The sequence below is a fragment of the Ursus maritimus genome, unplaced genomic scaffold (genome assembly GCF_017311325.1).
Source record: "Ursus maritimus isolate PB19 unplaced genomic scaffold, ASM1731132v1 scaffold_21, whole genome shotgun sequence".
NCBI classification, from domain to species: domain Eukaryota; kingdom Metazoa; phylum Chordata; class Mammalia; order Carnivora; family Ursidae; genus Ursus; species Ursus maritimus.
This window is the reverse complement of record NW_024424564.1, coordinates 17,123,682-17,139,913: the sequence shown is the minus strand read 5'-3', so window position 1 is coordinate 17,139,913 and position 16,232 is coordinate 17,123,682. Positions and strand designations below refer to the sequence as shown.

General features: G+C 41.6%; 1 protein-coding gene across 1 annotated transcript in view; it reads left to right on the top strand.

The window, feature by feature from the left end:
* E2F7 (E2F transcription factor 7) overlaps nucleotides 1–14,432 on the top strand; it is a 33,420-nt gene extending 18,988 nt beyond the window's left edge. The window contains exons 7-12 of the mRNA XM_008684332.2: nucleotides 6,161–6,346; nucleotides 6,830–6,902; nucleotides 9,498–9,999; nucleotides 11,080–11,335; nucleotides 12,931–13,352; nucleotides 14,088–14,432. Coding sequence (XP_008682554.1) covers nucleotides 6,161–6,346; nucleotides 6,830–6,902; nucleotides 9,498–9,999; nucleotides 11,080–11,335; nucleotides 12,931–13,352; nucleotides 14,088–14,258 — 1,610 coding nt within the window. The 3' untranslated portion in view covers nucleotides 14,259–14,432. The remainder of the gene's footprint in view (nucleotides 1–6,160; nucleotides 6,347–6,829; nucleotides 6,903–9,497; nucleotides 10,000–11,079; nucleotides 11,336–12,930; nucleotides 13,353–14,087) is intronic.
* Nucleotides 14,433–16,232: the final 1,800 nt, after the last annotated feature.

Below are 16,232 nucleotides of genomic sequence, written 5' to 3'. Positions count from 1 at the left end.
TAATTTCCTAAACTAGAGCAAAAAGGGTATTATCTTCTACTTATTTGACAGGTAATATCTGAGCAATTGGGGACTGGATCCTACTGTACCAGCTACTTTACATATAGTTATGCTGCCTGGGAAAAAAAGCCATTAAAGTTATTTTTAAATTACCCTTCCAATTCTGGTATTAGCAGCATAAATTCCTGCCACTTAACCCAGGCTTATAAAAGATATAGCTCTCTACCTCACTTAGAATACATTATTCACTTAGGATCTAGATGAAACTACTTAAAATCAAGTATAACTAATTCAACCCAGCAAGTACTTACTCCATGTGGACCGTGCACAGTTACTATACTAAATGCCATGAGAGGTTTAAAGATGTGTATGACACCGTCCCGCCTGCATGAATTCTACACCTTTGCCATTTTCCGCTCCTCTGCCTCTGGCTTCTAGTCTTTTCACCTGTGAAGCCCTCTTCTTTTCGACATGCAAATATTCTACTCAGCTTTCAAGATCTGGCTCAAATATCAACTCCTCTGTGAAGTTTTCCCTGGTCACCCAGAGCAAAGACTGTCTCTTTGGAGCTATTGCAACTTAATATTGTCCTGTTGTACTTTTGAGGTTGACATGTCATGCCATCATTGCCCCAGCTCTATGCATTTGAAGCCAGACTCGGTCTTTATTTTTTTTAATTTTTAACAACTATATGAAGATATAATTCGCATAAGATATATGATATAATTCACATAATTCATCAGTTTAAATTTAGTAAAGAGTTGTGCAACCATCACTGCAATTACTTGGAAAACAAAGTCACCATCCCTAAAAGAAACCTTGTACACATTATCACTGACTTCCCACTTCTTCCCAACCTCTCCCTTGAAGCTCCAGGAAAAAAATTAATATACTTCTATCTCTATAGATTTGCCTATTTTAGAGATTCCCTATAAATGAAATCTTACCACGTATGGCCATTTGTGACCAACTTCTTTCACTGAGCACAACGTTGTTAAGGTCCTTCAACCTTAGAGCACGTATCAGTACCTCCTTGCTTTCCCTTGGCTAATACCATGCAGTCGTATGGAGATGCCACGTCTTATTCATTCATTCAGCAGTTGATGGACATTTGGATTTTTTCCACTTTTTGCCATTATGAATAATGCTGCTTTGAACATTGTTGTAGAAGTTTTGATATGGACATCTGTTTCCATTTCTTATGGGCATATCTAGGCGTGGAGTTGATGGCTCATATGGTAGCACTGTGTTTAACATTTTAAGGAATGGTCCAACTGTTTCCTGAAGAGGTAGATTCCTAATGAGTTAAAAGCAGACTCAGTCTTTATTCACCCACGACTACCGGATAGTACCCAGATCAGTGCCTTGACACACTTTCGTTGATGAATGAGTTTCTATTGAAGGTATAATTAGCGTATATTTGAAAATTAGAGAACAATTAAGCAGTACAGATGGTTGTTCTGGCTCTTTGCGAACTCAGAGTGGATATGGGTTACATTCTGACAAAGAACACTTAGGTTTTAAAGGGAAGGAGAGCTTTTTAGTTCAAGGAACAGATACCTAAAAACAAATCTGGTGTGTGTTTGGAGAAGAATCGTCCTGATTTAAGTGGAGGGCATGAGATAGGGAATGAGACATAAAATGTGATCGGTTAGGACGACATTTTGGAAGGCTTCAAAATTAACCCAGAAATTTGTCCTAAATGTAACAGGCAGAAGTGACAAGGGATCTTTAGATAGATTAAAAGAGAAGAGGGACTCAAAGGTGGTAGTGTCATTGAAGAAACTAAGGTAGCCAGGGAACTGAGCTGGTGTTGAGGAGTCAGGAGTTAAGGGATTTGTATAACCATGAGGACAACAGTGGAAGAGCTCTGCTCTGATAAGGGGAAGAGACTTGGGACCAGGTCAGGAACCTCGGTGTGAACTCACTTTCTCCACCCAACAGAAACCTCATCTTCTTTCCGTGTATCTAGTTTCATTACTGACAATACTATTGTCATCCTCAACCCAGCCATCCTATCTGGAACTTCAAGTTACCTTTGATTTCCTTAACTCACTCTCCTTCACTCCTTGAGTAGCGAGCGATTCCTCACAGGTAAACTTAATTAATGTCTCTTTTCCTCTTCTCCTTCCCACCATCATGGCCTTTTCATCCTTTCACAGCTTTTTTGAGGTCTTATGACATAGAATAAATGGCACATCGTTAAAATTACAATTTAGCAAGTTTTGCATTGTGTGCACCTGTAAAATTATCACCACAGTCGAGATAATGAACCTGTCACCCTCCAGAGTCTCCTGTCCCTTTGTAATTCCTCCCTCCTTGTCCCCCCACCCATCCCCAGGGCAACCACTGATCTGCTTTCTTTCTAGATTTGTACATATTTTCTAAAAAATTTTATAAGGGAATTATATACAGATAATGCCCATTATTCAAAGTGCATATTTGCAAATTTACATACTAAAGTTTTTTGGTAATTCCAGAATCAATACTCAGAGAATTTTCTCAGTCATTCACAGACATGCAAAATGGCAAAAAATTTTGGTTAACAGCACACCCATCTTCCCCGCTGAGGTCGAACAGGGCAACACTATGCCCTCTTATTTCTCATACTTGTTTCTATATGGCTCTCCTACTCTAAATGAGTGTCCTTTTCATGGTCTTTTTAGTGCCATGTTTTCACATTTTTTGTGCTTTGTGTTGGGGATTTTGCTGTTAAAATGGTTCCCAAACGTTGTGCTGAAGTGCTAATGATTCCTAGTGAAAGAAGGGTGTGATGTGCCTCACAGAGGAAATACGTATGTTAGAGGAGCTCCACTCAGGCATGCGTTCTAGTGCTGTTGGCTAAGAGTTCAATGCTAATAGATCAACTATATGTATTAAATAAGGCATCTTTAAAAAGAAACACATATAAAACAGGGTTATGTGTTGATCAGTTGACAAAAATGTGACCATAGGCTGGCAGGAACCTAACCCTATATTCCTTTAAGAGCAATGGTTCGGTATTTGCTAATTCAGTGTTCATGGCAACTTCATAGAACATAACTGCCATGAGTAACAAGAATTGACGGCAGTTTGTATAATCATTTTATCTAACGTCTTTCACTTGGCGTATTTTCAGATGAATAATACTGTAGAATGTATCAATAGTTTATTCCTTTATATTGCTGAGTATCCCATTGTATGGATATATCATTCTTTATTCATTTACTTGTCAGTAGACATGTGGATTGTTTCCAGTTTTTGGCTGTTAGATATAAAGCTAAATGAATATTCACGTACATGCCTGTCTATGGTAGAATTCACCAGTGAAGCCATGTGGGCAAGCAGTTTTCTACGTGAGAGGGTTTTTAACAACAGATTCAATTTCTTTAGCTATAGGGCTACTGAAGTTATCTTTAGTAGATCCTTTCTCCTACTTTGTGTTCAGTTTGCTCTTTTTCTAGTTTCTTAAGGTAGAAATGGAGGTCATTCAAGATCATTCCTTTTTCTAGTAGGAATTTAGTGCTATAAATTTTGCTGTAAGTACTGCTTTATCTCTAGCCAACAAATTTTGATATGTGTGTTTTGTCCTTCAATTCAAAATATTTTATGATTTCCCTTTTTTTTCTTTGATTCACAAGTTATTTAGATGTGTGCTTATTTCCAAATCTTCTGGGATTTTCCAGATCTTTTTCTTATGGATTTCTAACTTCATTCCATGTGGGCAGAGAATATACTTTATATAATTTGAATCCTTTCAAATTCATTGAGGTTTGTTTTATGGTACAGATATGGTCTATCCATATGTACTTAAAAGAATGTATCTTCTGTTTTGTTAGGTGGAACGTTCTATAAATGATAACTAAGTCAAGTTGGTTGATTGTGTTGTCTAATTCTTCTATATCCTCACTTTGTTTATTCTATCAATTACTGATAGAGGAATGTTGAAATGTCTGATTTAGTTGCAAATTTGTCTATTCTTCCAGCTCTATCAAGTTTTGCTTTGTATATTTGAACTTGTCATTAGGTGCATAAACATTTAAAATTGATCACTATGTCTTCTCTTGGTGAATTGACTCTTTTATCAACTTTGGCAAATTATCAGCCCTTATTTTTTCCAATATTTTTTTCTGTCCCCTCTACTGTTCTTTGGAGACTCCAGTGATGCTTACATTTGGCTGCTTGAAATTGTCCCACAGTTCACTGATGTTTTGTTTCTTTCATTCTCTTTTCTGTATTTCATTTTGGATGGTTTCTATTGCTACATCTTCAAGTTCACTATTTTTTTTTTCTGCAGTGTCTAATCTCCCATTAATCCCCTGTGTTTTCTTCTCCAGCATTTTACCACTGGAAGTTTGATTTGACTTGAGTCTTTATATTTTCAATGTCCCTACTTAATATGCTTAGTCTTTCCTCTGGTTTCCTGAATTCACGGAATATAATTATAATACCTATTTTAATGTGCCTGTCCACTAATTCTATCATTTGTGTCACTTTTAAATCCATTTCAGTTGATTTATGTCCTCACTGTGGGTTATATCTCCCTGCTTCTTTGTGTACCTGATAATCTTTAATTGTATGCCAGACACTGAGATTTACATACTGTTGGGTGCTAGATATTTCAGTATTTCTAAAAACATTCTTCAGTTTTGTTCTGCAGTGCAGTGAAGTTACCTGGAAACAGTGAACCTTTCAGGTCTTGTTTTTAAGCTTTGGTAGACAGGATCATCAGCAGTTAGTCTTTAGTGCATTATCCCCATTATTGAGGCAATAATACCCTTTTTAGTATTCTAACTGGTAATCCATGAATTAGGAGATTTTTCCATGCTGGCACTGTTCCCAGCCCTGGATAAGCTGCAGACACTATTCCTTCTACTCCTTTAAGTGGTTCCTTTCCTGACCTTGGGTAGTCTCCTCAAATGCATGAGTACTCCACTAGATACTTAAGGGCGGGACCTTCTGCAGATCTCCAGCATTCTTTTTGTATGACTCTCCTCTCTGGAGTTTTGCCCTGCAAATTCTAGCTGCCCTGGCTCCAACCTCAACTTGGGAAGACTTCCAGTCTCTGTCCAGGTTCCCTTCCCCATACTCCAAGCTGGAAATACTCTCCAGGTAGTAAGTGAGGGCAATCATAGGTCTCACCTCATTTGAATCCTGTCTTTAAGGGTCACTGCCCTTTGTTTCCTGTGGTCCAGTGTCTTGAGAGCCATTGTTTTATATGTTTTGTCTGATACTGTGTTTAAGGAAGGAGTGTAAATTTGTTCCCTGTTACAGTGTTGACCCATTTTCTTTTTGATTTTGTAATTTTTGATTTTCTAAAAAGACCATGTTTGGGGTTTTTGTTATGGGAAAAAACTGTAAAGGTGATTTTTAAAAAATTTTTGTGTGTTTCAGAAAATGTAAGTCTAGCTGAGCCTTTCCATTTTTAAGTTAGTCTTATAATTAAAATGTGCATGCTTTGAACTTAGAAAAATCACACAGATGAACAGGGTAGGGATGACTGAGCAACAGGGACTATTTCTCTGTGGAAAAATAGGCCTGGTTCTATCTAGAAAATTCTGTCCTGATTTTACACAGGCCCCTTTAAACATAAAATGGGCCTCCAAGGTGCTTCTGTTCTCACTGTTCTGCAGCATTTCAACCATGAGGCTTTTGCTGACCTTATTCCCTTGGTCACTTAGTAACTGAGCCTGCTACTGCATCAGAAAGACATAATAAAGTGTAATAGAAAGTAGAGATTCTTATACTCATTGCCGTAGAGCTGCGGCCCTAAGAGGTCGATCTCAATTAATGTTAAAATCTCTAAATATGTGTGTTGGGCTGAGCATGGTTGGGTTTTCGTTTGATATCTCTGCCCAAAGAAAGCATCTGAAATGTCAGGTCCATTCTAATTTGGGTTGGACAACATCTTGCTCTACTTTTGTTGCAGTTTAGATAATTTTAGAAAATATATGGATTCGGTTTCACTTTATAGTCTTTTGCTAACTCTTAAAAAAATTAGTACATCAAAAGAAATTGGGGTTTGAGACAAGGCTCCTAAAATTCCTTTGATTGTCATAGCTTTTAATTTATAGGGTAGCTCCATTACAATTACAGGCTCTCAAAGCTATAGCTTTAAAAGGCTAAAATTATCCTGAATTATAGCTATATAACAACACTACCAATTCTCTCATTTATTTAGATGAAGAACTAGTGGATGTTTCTGCATCTGTCTTACCAGAATTGAAAAGAGAAACATATGGCCAGATTCAAGTCTGTGCAAAACAGAGGCTGGCTCGACATAGTTCTTTCAGCACAGTTCAGGCTTCTGAGAGGATCCAGAGGAAAGTGAACTCAGAACCCAGCAGCCCTTATAAAGAAGAACAAGGTATCTGCCTTTCCATATTCTGTGGAATCCGTCAGTTGTCCTATAACAGTCACCCTACCCAGGCATTTTTAAATAAGCTGACTCTAGGTACTGCCTGTTTTTTCCACTTACCTGAAGTGAAATGATGGTTGGGGGTAAAATAGTTGCCAGCTTTACAGGGAAGGAACATGGCCCCATGCCTGAAATTCATCCTAGTCCACCAGTGGAGATCGGCTGGTTTGCCGAGGTTGGTCTGTTTGATGCATGTCAGACATTCATCAGATTTACAAAGCAACACTTGTTTTGTTTTCTTTCTAATTATTGATGAGACCTGAATTCCCCATTAACAGCTAGCTTCTGGAAATTTCTCTCTTTGAATCAAAACCAGAATGGATTTGAGATAATCTTATAATCCCTGAGCAGTGAATAATGAATCTAGCTGTATACGGTTGGTGTGCCTAAGTCTCTTGCCATATTTTGTTAGAGTTTTATTTTCCTTTTCAGGATCAGGTGGCTACTCCTTAGAAATTGGAAGCCTGGCGGCTGTTTACCGACAGAAAATAGAAGACAGTTCACAGTAAGTAGTCTTCAAAAAACTTGGAGTGTATTCTTTTTTTTTTTTTTTTTTTTAAGATTTTATTTATTTGAGAGAGAGCGAGAGAGAGGCAAAGAGAGCACAAGCAAGGGGAAGGGCAGAGGGAGAGGGAGAAGCAGACTCCCCACTGAGCAGGGACCCTGACACGGGGCTCGATCTCAGGACCCTGAGATCATGTCCTGAGCTGAAGGCAGATGCTGAACCACTGAGACACCCAGGCGCCCTGAGTGTATTCTTTTATATTTTCTGGTGTTAACTTTGACTCCATTGAAATGCCACCCATCGAAAGGTAAATTTTAGCAGTCTTGCTCCTAAGTCAGCCATTTGTTTATTAAGAATTTTCTAAGTTTCCCCTTTGTGCCCAACATTGTGCTGGATGTAGCATCAGGGACACAAAAATATGAAAAATTTATCTCCTAAGCTAATGAAAGCTTACAGGGGAAAACACAAAAACAAATACATTGAAAAAAGATAATTCACTACTAACGTGGCCCTGAGAACTGATGATTGTAGTTCCTGGAATCACTTATCATCACTGTATCTAACTTTGTTTATGAACCACCAGGTCCTGTTCTGAAAGTTTATGTATATTATCTAATCACAACCATAGTCATTTGAGTTTGGTACTCTTATCTTCATTTTACAGAAAGGACAGAAACCCGAAGAGGTTAAATAACTTGCCCAAGGTCACAGTGCTAAGAAGTGACAGAGCCAGGATTCAAACCAGGCTATCGGACTCAAATTTTGGGTCTGATTTTAAAGGAAATCACATATTATGGGAAGAAGCAGAGGAAATGCTAATGTGGGAACAAGAGAGGTTTTGTATTGTTTCGTTTAAGATTTTATTTATTCATTTGAGACAGATACAGAGAAAGAACATGAGCTGGGGGGAGAGGCAGAAGGAGAAGCAGACTCCCCTTTGAGCGGGGAACCCAACGTGGGGCTCGATCTCAGGGCCTGGAGATCATGACCCAAGCCGAAGGCAGATGCTTAACCATCTGAGCCACCCAGGCATCCCACAAGAGAGGTTTTTAATGACAGATTTGGGAAGAAACAGATTGCGAGGCAGGATCAGGGAGTACGGGGACCATATACTGATTAGTTTAGCTATAACGATTTGTACAAATAGGATAGTAAGAGGAAACCTCATTCGTAAGAAGAACTCGGGGTATTGGAGGTGAATAGGTCAAATTGGCAAAAAAAAAAAAAAAAAAAAAAAAAGCTTTGAAATCCAGATAGAAGAGTTTGGGTTTATGAGACAGACAATAAAGACCTACAGCAGACTTACTGGAGAAGAACACTCTGGCTGCTTGAAGCAGGTGGGCTGGCGCTTCTGCAGCCATTCTGGTCTGTCGTGGTGCGGGTCTGAGCCATGTCAGCTGCGGGTGGAAAGGAATGGAAATCAGTGTAAGACGGTGAGTCGGCAAGACTCACCAAGATAGAAAGAGACTTCACAAAGGACACCTGGGTCTCAGATGATGGTGCTACTATTGGTGGAGATGGGCAGGTTGAAGGTGAATGACTGGAGGTAGGATGGTGGGGGATATACTCAGTGTGGGCATTTTGAGCTTCACAAAGCTGAGTGGTAGTGACTTCTCATTCAGAGGGGCTGTGGGGGGAGAGCTTTACTCATCTCTGCAGCCCAGCGCCCTCCATTTGATTCCCGGCAGCACGTGGACAATGAGACGGGGAAAAATAGGTCTTACTGATTCCATCAGAAAGGTTCAAAGAAATCCCTGTCCTCTGTTTACTAGTTCTTAAAGGAGTCTTAAATGGGTTTTCCTCATCTGTTTCCAAAAATACACTAAAAACATAAATGTTTTTTAATATTTAGAAATCTTTCCAAATAAAAGGCCCAGACATTGTTTATAATCTCATATATTAAGTGGGGCTTAATTTTGAATGTGTTGTGCCTAACAATTTGAATACTGAGCAGAATGGGACAAGAATGACAGAAAATAATTTAGGAGATAACTTTATTTCCTCACTCACTGCCCACTCCATTTATCTCACAGTGGATTGGAGACAAACCAGAGGTGTCCTTTAAATGAAACTCTGGTCCGGTCTCAGCTATCTACCTAGACGTCATCCGGTACCTGAGTGTGAGACCCAGTTTCCTCACGTTCAAGTGGGGTGGCTGACCTTCTGCAGGCTGATTAGTCTCTGAGCCTCACTTTTCCTCCCTTGTCAACTGGCTGGGGGTAACTATCATAATTATGTAAAATTAGTCTGATATTATGTTAGTCATAGGGCATCTGTGGGCCAGCTATGGGGTAGCAGTCACTTTGTGGCTGGCTGATAACCACTAGATGTAGAGGAGACAGGGGAGAGCCAGTCTGAGCTCTAACCTGAGATTCCCCCAAGGGCTCACCCACCCCATCCCTAACCATCCATCCAGGTTATATGGTTATTGCCTCTGGAGTTAGCTCATAGGGCTCAGGGGGCACAGTTTAGTATCAGCTTGAGCAGCAGTATCTCATTTCTGCTTTGATACATCTGTCTTTAGGAAAGCAGAGAATCAGGAGCTGGTGGAAGGTGGTAACTTGATGGGACCCATGATGTTCCCTTTTATTGCAGGAGGAAAGCCTTTGCCAGTAAGAGAGTGATGGCTCCGTCTAGCAGCCTGGACCCTGCTGCTCCTTTCCCTGGCCTGTCTGTTGACTCCGAATATTGTGCTAACCCTTTAGCTCACCAAGTATTTTTTGCGGCCCAAACGGACCTGCAGGCCTTCTCCACACAGAACAGTCTGACTGGACAAGTGAGTGTCTCACCAGCTTCTGCAGCCTCGGACGTGGAGAGCCTGAAACCGGCCCTGCTGGCCGGCCAGCCCATGGTGTACGTGCCCTCCACCTCACTGTTCATGCTGTATGGGAGCCTGCAGGAGGGACCGACCCCGGGCTCAGGCTCGGGGTCCGAGAGGGACAGCAGAAGCGCGGAAGCCGCAGCAGCAGAGCCGCCCTCCGCACCCTCAGTTCAGAAGCGCCTCGGGGAGGAGCGCAAGCGTCAGGAGGAGGAGCCAGCCACGAAAAGACAGAGCAGGGACTACGAAGACAGCCCTCTAGCTCTTGTCATGCCCAAGGTAAGGGAGTTCGGGTGGGCGCGCTTCGTGACGGCCGTTAACCCAGAGTTCCTTCCAATAAAGACGCACAGATGCTAACAAGCTATTGAGTCTGGAATGTGAGGTATTTCATGTATCACTTGTATAATTAAGCCCGGGACTGGCTCTGCCATAAAATCTTGCCATAAAGTAATAACCATAAGAAAAGTGACTTTTATAAAACTCCTACTTTGCACAAAATGCTAAAAGGTGTTAAAAAAAAAAAAAAAAAAAGACCCATAACCCCACCACATAGAGTCAGTCACCGTGAATACGTTTGCGTATTTTCTCCCCATCTCTGGGCTGTCCTTTTTTTCCTTAAATGAGTTGAGATCACTGACAATAACCGTCTGAACCCAGGATGTTCCTGAGCACCAGAGTCGGCCGTGTGGGTGCTGCTGGTCTTTCGGTGTCTGTCCGTTCCCATCACAGCTCCGAGATCCTGTTTCCCCAGCTACAAAGTGAAAGAACAAAAAGAGGAGCTGTTCACATCTCCCTCTTAGTAGCCATTCGGAGGTGAATGAGATCTGACCACACACTCAGGAAGCAGAAGCCCCGTCATGACAGCTGGCTCTGCTGGGTCCGCTGGGCTCACCCATGGAAACCAGTATTTTATTGAAGACCCGTTCTCTTCTGTTCCTTTCTCTTTCCAGAGTGAATCTTTCTAATTTCGTATGTGGCCTGGGGTGGCAGAACAGCCGTGACTGACTGACTGGTATACATAGGCCTTAGATAACCAAGACTGGCATCCACACCCGTTACGCGTTAGCAGCTCCGAAATTTCTCTTGTAGTCTAAACACCAGGGCCAGTCTGTCATTGTTAAAATTCCATCATTTCTGTGCTTAAGAATCCTAAGCTTGTAGAAGCACGTGACTGGACACTGATTTTTTTCAGCCCATTCCTAGAAGCATGACTGAAACAACAGGCATATACAATTCAGCGTGGCACGAGGCTGTCTTTGACCTGTTTGTTTATGTGTTAGCTATGTTGAGAAAGCTGCTATCGAGATTTACCACTGGGATTTTTACTTGCTTTTCCGGTTCCTGGTTGGCTATGCCTAGAAACCCTCAGAGTCCGCAGATGCTGCGTCCCGCAAGACCGCGGGTAACAGCGGCTCTGTACCCACTGAAGACATTCACATGGAGGCCCAAGTCTCAGCTGGAGAAGAGGCTTCAGGAGAGGCCCTGGCCAACTGCTTCGTTTCTTCTCAGTGGGGCAAAACTTCGAGAGACACAGAGATTGAAAAGTCTTCAAAAGAAAATGAAAGCACCAAAGAGCCCTCTTTGCTGCAGTACCTTTACGTGCAGTCGCCGGCCGGTGAGGGATGTCATCGTGTCTTTGGGGACCTCAGGGGGGTCGAATCATAAATTAGATTTTTACATTTCTGTCCATGTCACCCGGCTAAAGTGAGTCATCCGTGAGCTGCTGTCTCACAGCCTCTGAACCGTTTTACTCTCAGCCTTTTCTTTTCTCCCACCTATGAAATGAGGGTAGAGGCTGCTTTCACTTTGGCCACCTCGAAGGGGACTATGAAAATAATTAGGGCAAGTGATTTTTTTAAATGCATTAAACTTGATTTGCTAAAAAAGCACAATTCAAAAGATCATTCTATTTTTATAATTCAGCTGAGTCTGGCATTGGTTCAGCTTACTGAACAATGTAAATCTATTGGCCACCACGTACAGCTAGCTTGCTGTGAATATCCAGAGGTACTGAGCGTGGCATTATGGTTGACGGTCAGGGCTGGAGTGAGAGGGCTGGACATTAGAGCCGCTTATTATCCGCATGAGCTTAAGTATTTAGCCATCCTCGCTGGTAAAGCAGCACTAACAACGGCACATGTGTCGTGGGGCTGCTCTCAAAACTGAACTGAATTTTATAAGGTAATACATTTAAAGCACTTCGGATAATAGTACCTGACAGTAAGACTCAAATGCTGTTAGTATTTTGAAATGAAGCTGGAATAGATACCTATTTTTTTTAAGACATGCATTGTGTACATAAAGCTGCTCTCGATGCAGAGAGACTTAAATTGATTTTCCCAAAGTTTCCATTCACTTCACAGGTTAGGTAATTGTTATTATTCAGTTATCTACAAAACATTATTCCATTGGCAAATACTCTTTGAGGGTTTCATGTAAGCATGATACTCAGTGGTGCCGATACACTGATAAACAAGAAAACAGACTCAGTCGCTACTGAATGAAAATGACAGCTCTGCACAGGGATTATTAGCTTTTTCTGGACCAAAGACCTATTGACACTATGGTAAAGCCCATAGAGTCCTCCTCAGAATGTTTAAAAAATGTATAGAACTGAATACATAGGATAATAAGGGAAGCCAATTATACTGAAATACAATTAGGAAAAATAATTTTTTAAATGATAGCAATAAAAAGATCTGACAGCAGGTCCAGTATTCTCATCATTTCAAAGTCATAATGAGCTTCACAGTCTAGTAAGAATCTGCCATAGCTATAATATTATATAAATACATATGTGCTTTTTACTAGTGACAAAGTCAAGGTACTATTAATACTGTTTGATTTGTTGCCTGTGATCCAAGTTGAGGGAAATATAAATTTGTTAGAAGTTTATAAAAATAAAGATAAAATTTTTCCCATCCAAGTTCACTTTCCTCCTCAACTGGCATTCAATGGAACACACATTAATTGGTCTTCTCAGGAGACACAGACAACCCCCCACATTATCACACAAGTGAATAGGGGACTTCATTGATGGCCACTGCTGGGGAGAAGCAGTACAGGGCAAGGAGAGCACGGGAAGGGAGTTGGCCTGGTCAGGTGGAATCCATTCATTGTGGGTTCCCATTTGGAAGGGCTGTGGGGGATGTGAGCTGGAATGGTACCTTCCATTGTATTGACTTTCACCTTGTTCTGCTTCTGTTTCAGGATTAAATGGTTTCAACGTGCTCTTATCTGGCAGTCAGAACCCCCATGCCGTGGGACCCCCTTCAGGGCAGTTGCCACCCCTCAGCATTCCTTGCATGGTCTTACCATCTCCGACGCTGGGCCCCTTCCCCGTTCTCTATTCTCCCACTATGCCCAGGCCGCTTTCCTCTGCCCCTGGTGCTCTCCCAAATGCGGGACCTGTGAATTTTGGCTTGCCTGGCCTCGGATCAACAGCTCATCTTCTCATCGGCCCTGCAAACGTGGTTAACCCAAAATCATCAGCACTCCCCTCTGCAGACCCTCAGCTTCAGGGTCCGCGCCCACTCAGCCTGAGTCCGGAGATGTCAAGGTCACACAACATCATCCAGCCTGAATCCCCTGCGTATGCGGGGCCTCCTGTCTCCGTAGTAAAATTACAACAGGTGAGTCCTGACGTGAGCCCGGGAAGATCATCATTCTGTGATGGGGTCAGTCTGCATTTCTTGAGCTTTGCATCTAGTCCCATGACTGCAGGACGAGGCTCCAGGTCAGGGTCTATCCAGCTTCTGTTGTACACCCAGAAGTCATCTGCTTACTTCATAAAGCATGTAGCCTGGAGGCAGGAGATGCTGTGCTTTAAAGACAAAAATATTTTGTCTATGTTTGTCTGTATCTGTTCCTTAAAATTAGAGGGACTTATTTCAGGGGCCTTGTTGGTGAATGCTGAATATTCAGATGATTTCTCCAGGCTTTCATTTCATTAGATGAATAAAAGGAGAGCACCCTGAATTTTCATTGTACAGCTATAAAAACAATTCAGAGAAACAGAGTCTGGATACTAATGCAAAGATTCCTAGCATCTGTCATTTCTCAAAATGCAATGTTTATAGGAGGATAAACACCGAGGGACAGCTTGGTTAAGTAGTTTGCCCAAAGTCACCCAGCTAGTTGTGCGGGTGCCGCGCTCCCAAACTCTTCGCTAGGCTGCCTTTCTGCATACAAAACGAAGTGAATTCCCAGCTGTGAGAAGTGGTGGGGAGGAGATAAAGCAGATGAATGACAGAAAACCGAAGAGGAGAACGCCTGCATGAAGATCATGACACAGGTCCAGAAAGGGCTTCTTAGTTCGGAGACTGAGAACAGTTTGACTTCACTTCTGTTTTTATTTGCTCTTCTAGTCCCCAGTTCCCGTGACCCCCAAGAGCATCCGACGCACACATCGCGAGACATTTTTCAAGACGCCTGGCAGCCTCGGAGACCCCGTCCTTAGGAGAAGAGAGAGGAATCCCACACGAAACACCAGCTCAGCGCAGAGGAGACTCGAAATCCCCAGCAGCGAAGCTGACTAACCCGCCGCCGTGCCAGGCAGGGGTGGGAGCCACCCCGCTGACCTTCCCCGGCGCAGGCGATGCCCTGACGCCGAATGCAAAGCGGAACGCAAACCAGCCGGTCTCCAACACGCATCGTCCTGTCTCTTTCATCCACCGGTTCTAATGTTAACTTCCCACCATCATGAATCACCTATTTTCCCGAAAGCAATTGTTATTAATTGTGCATTTAATATCAGAGTCCAGACTCTGTGTGGTGTCAGTGAAGCACCGACTGACTTCCGTGGTTTTGATTCAAGAATCCTCTTATTGCTGGAAGTAGATCTGCACAGGCTACTGGAGCCTTGTGGTGTTTCTACTGGGGGCGGGGGGGCTGTCCAGCACTTAACTAGGGTGAGCATCTTGGCAGGTTTTTTTCCCTTCGCCCTGAGTATAGATCTGTGGTGAGAGAAACTTCTTTTCTGCAGTTTAAAAAAGCTACTGCTTCCTTAGGCTTCATCAGGAAGCCGACTCCAGTTGTGAACCCTATGGTATTATTTATTTTGTTCCTGAAATGGGATTTAGTGCAAAAAGTTTACAACTACAGCAAAATACATGTTTTTCAGGGTATGACGACTTGAATGTGTATACTTTTTTCCTATAATTTGCCCTGCACTTACTTTACAGCCTACTAAGAGTGTGGATAAATGCATATGCATGACGGAATGTTACGACCAAAATAACTGTGAATGGCACACGTGCTATAATGAACTGTGCTGACCCTGTCTGGGCATGAGAAGCAAGATGCACGCTAGCAGCCTAAGAGCTGACCGGTGTGAACCGTAAGGTTTTACTGTTCATTTGTAAAAATCCTACCGTGTGCAGTTTCCTTCACTACGTGCCCCGTGGTTTTTATTTAAATGTTAACTGTAGAGTATCAGGTATGGATGCCTTCTAAGAATTGCTGTCTGTTGAATAAATCAGGATGGTAGCAAGTGATTATATGGAATATTGGAACCTGGATGGGACCTTTTGGTAGAATTCTGAAAAGTAATGATGTAGAAATTGATATAGAACTGATAGGTGATCTTTTTTTTTTTTCCTTTGGCTTTTTTTATTCGTGAAGGGTAAGAGGGAAAATGGACAGATTATGTTCAGTATCCAAGAGTATTCAAAACAGTTATTTTTCAGAGTGTTTCTGAAAACTAAGAGCGGTGAGTGCAGGGATCATTGTTCTAGCATGAATACAATTCTGGAAACTATTATGCAATACCCATTTGTTAAACCATATTGCTTTAGGATTTCATTAAGTAGCCAAACTAGCTCTTTGTATTCCTAGATTTATTGATGTACCTCATTCTTGTCTCTTCCAGTAAAGGCCTTCCTTTCTCCTTTTTTCCTTCCCTCCTTCCTTTCTTCATTCCTTTCTTTTTTAAGCTTCTGCCTTAGATTTGGAATTTTGGTGTTGGATTCTATTTTATTTTTATTTTTGGACCCAATAAAATGTTATATGAAATAAAAATATTAATTTAAGAGACTCTGGGAGTCTGAGTAAAGTAGTTTTATATTAACTACAGGATACTATTAGCCTTATTACCCCACAAGATTTTTGAAAACTTGAGGTAGGTAGCCAGATTAAATAAATTTGTTATTATATAAAATTTTTATCAACACTAAACTTTTAAAGTTTACAAGATGGCATTTTTTTCTTTTTCTTTTTTTTTTTTTTAACAATCTTTTCTAGTGTTAAACGGATAAAATTATGGTTCTAATCATCAACAATCTCCTGGTAATGGTTACCTGGAGCTAATCTGAGGAGTTCCCCTTGAAACAAAAATATGCCTTTTTCAGTGAAAATACAGGACACGCAGCGGCGCTATCTGCACAGGGTATGAGCATGTCTAAATCCACCACCTGGAAACTTCCACAACGTATTTTCACTTGAAAGGTCTATATTTACATGAGATCACAATCTGATTTTCCCCGCGCTGATTTTGGATGCTTGCCACTTCCTAC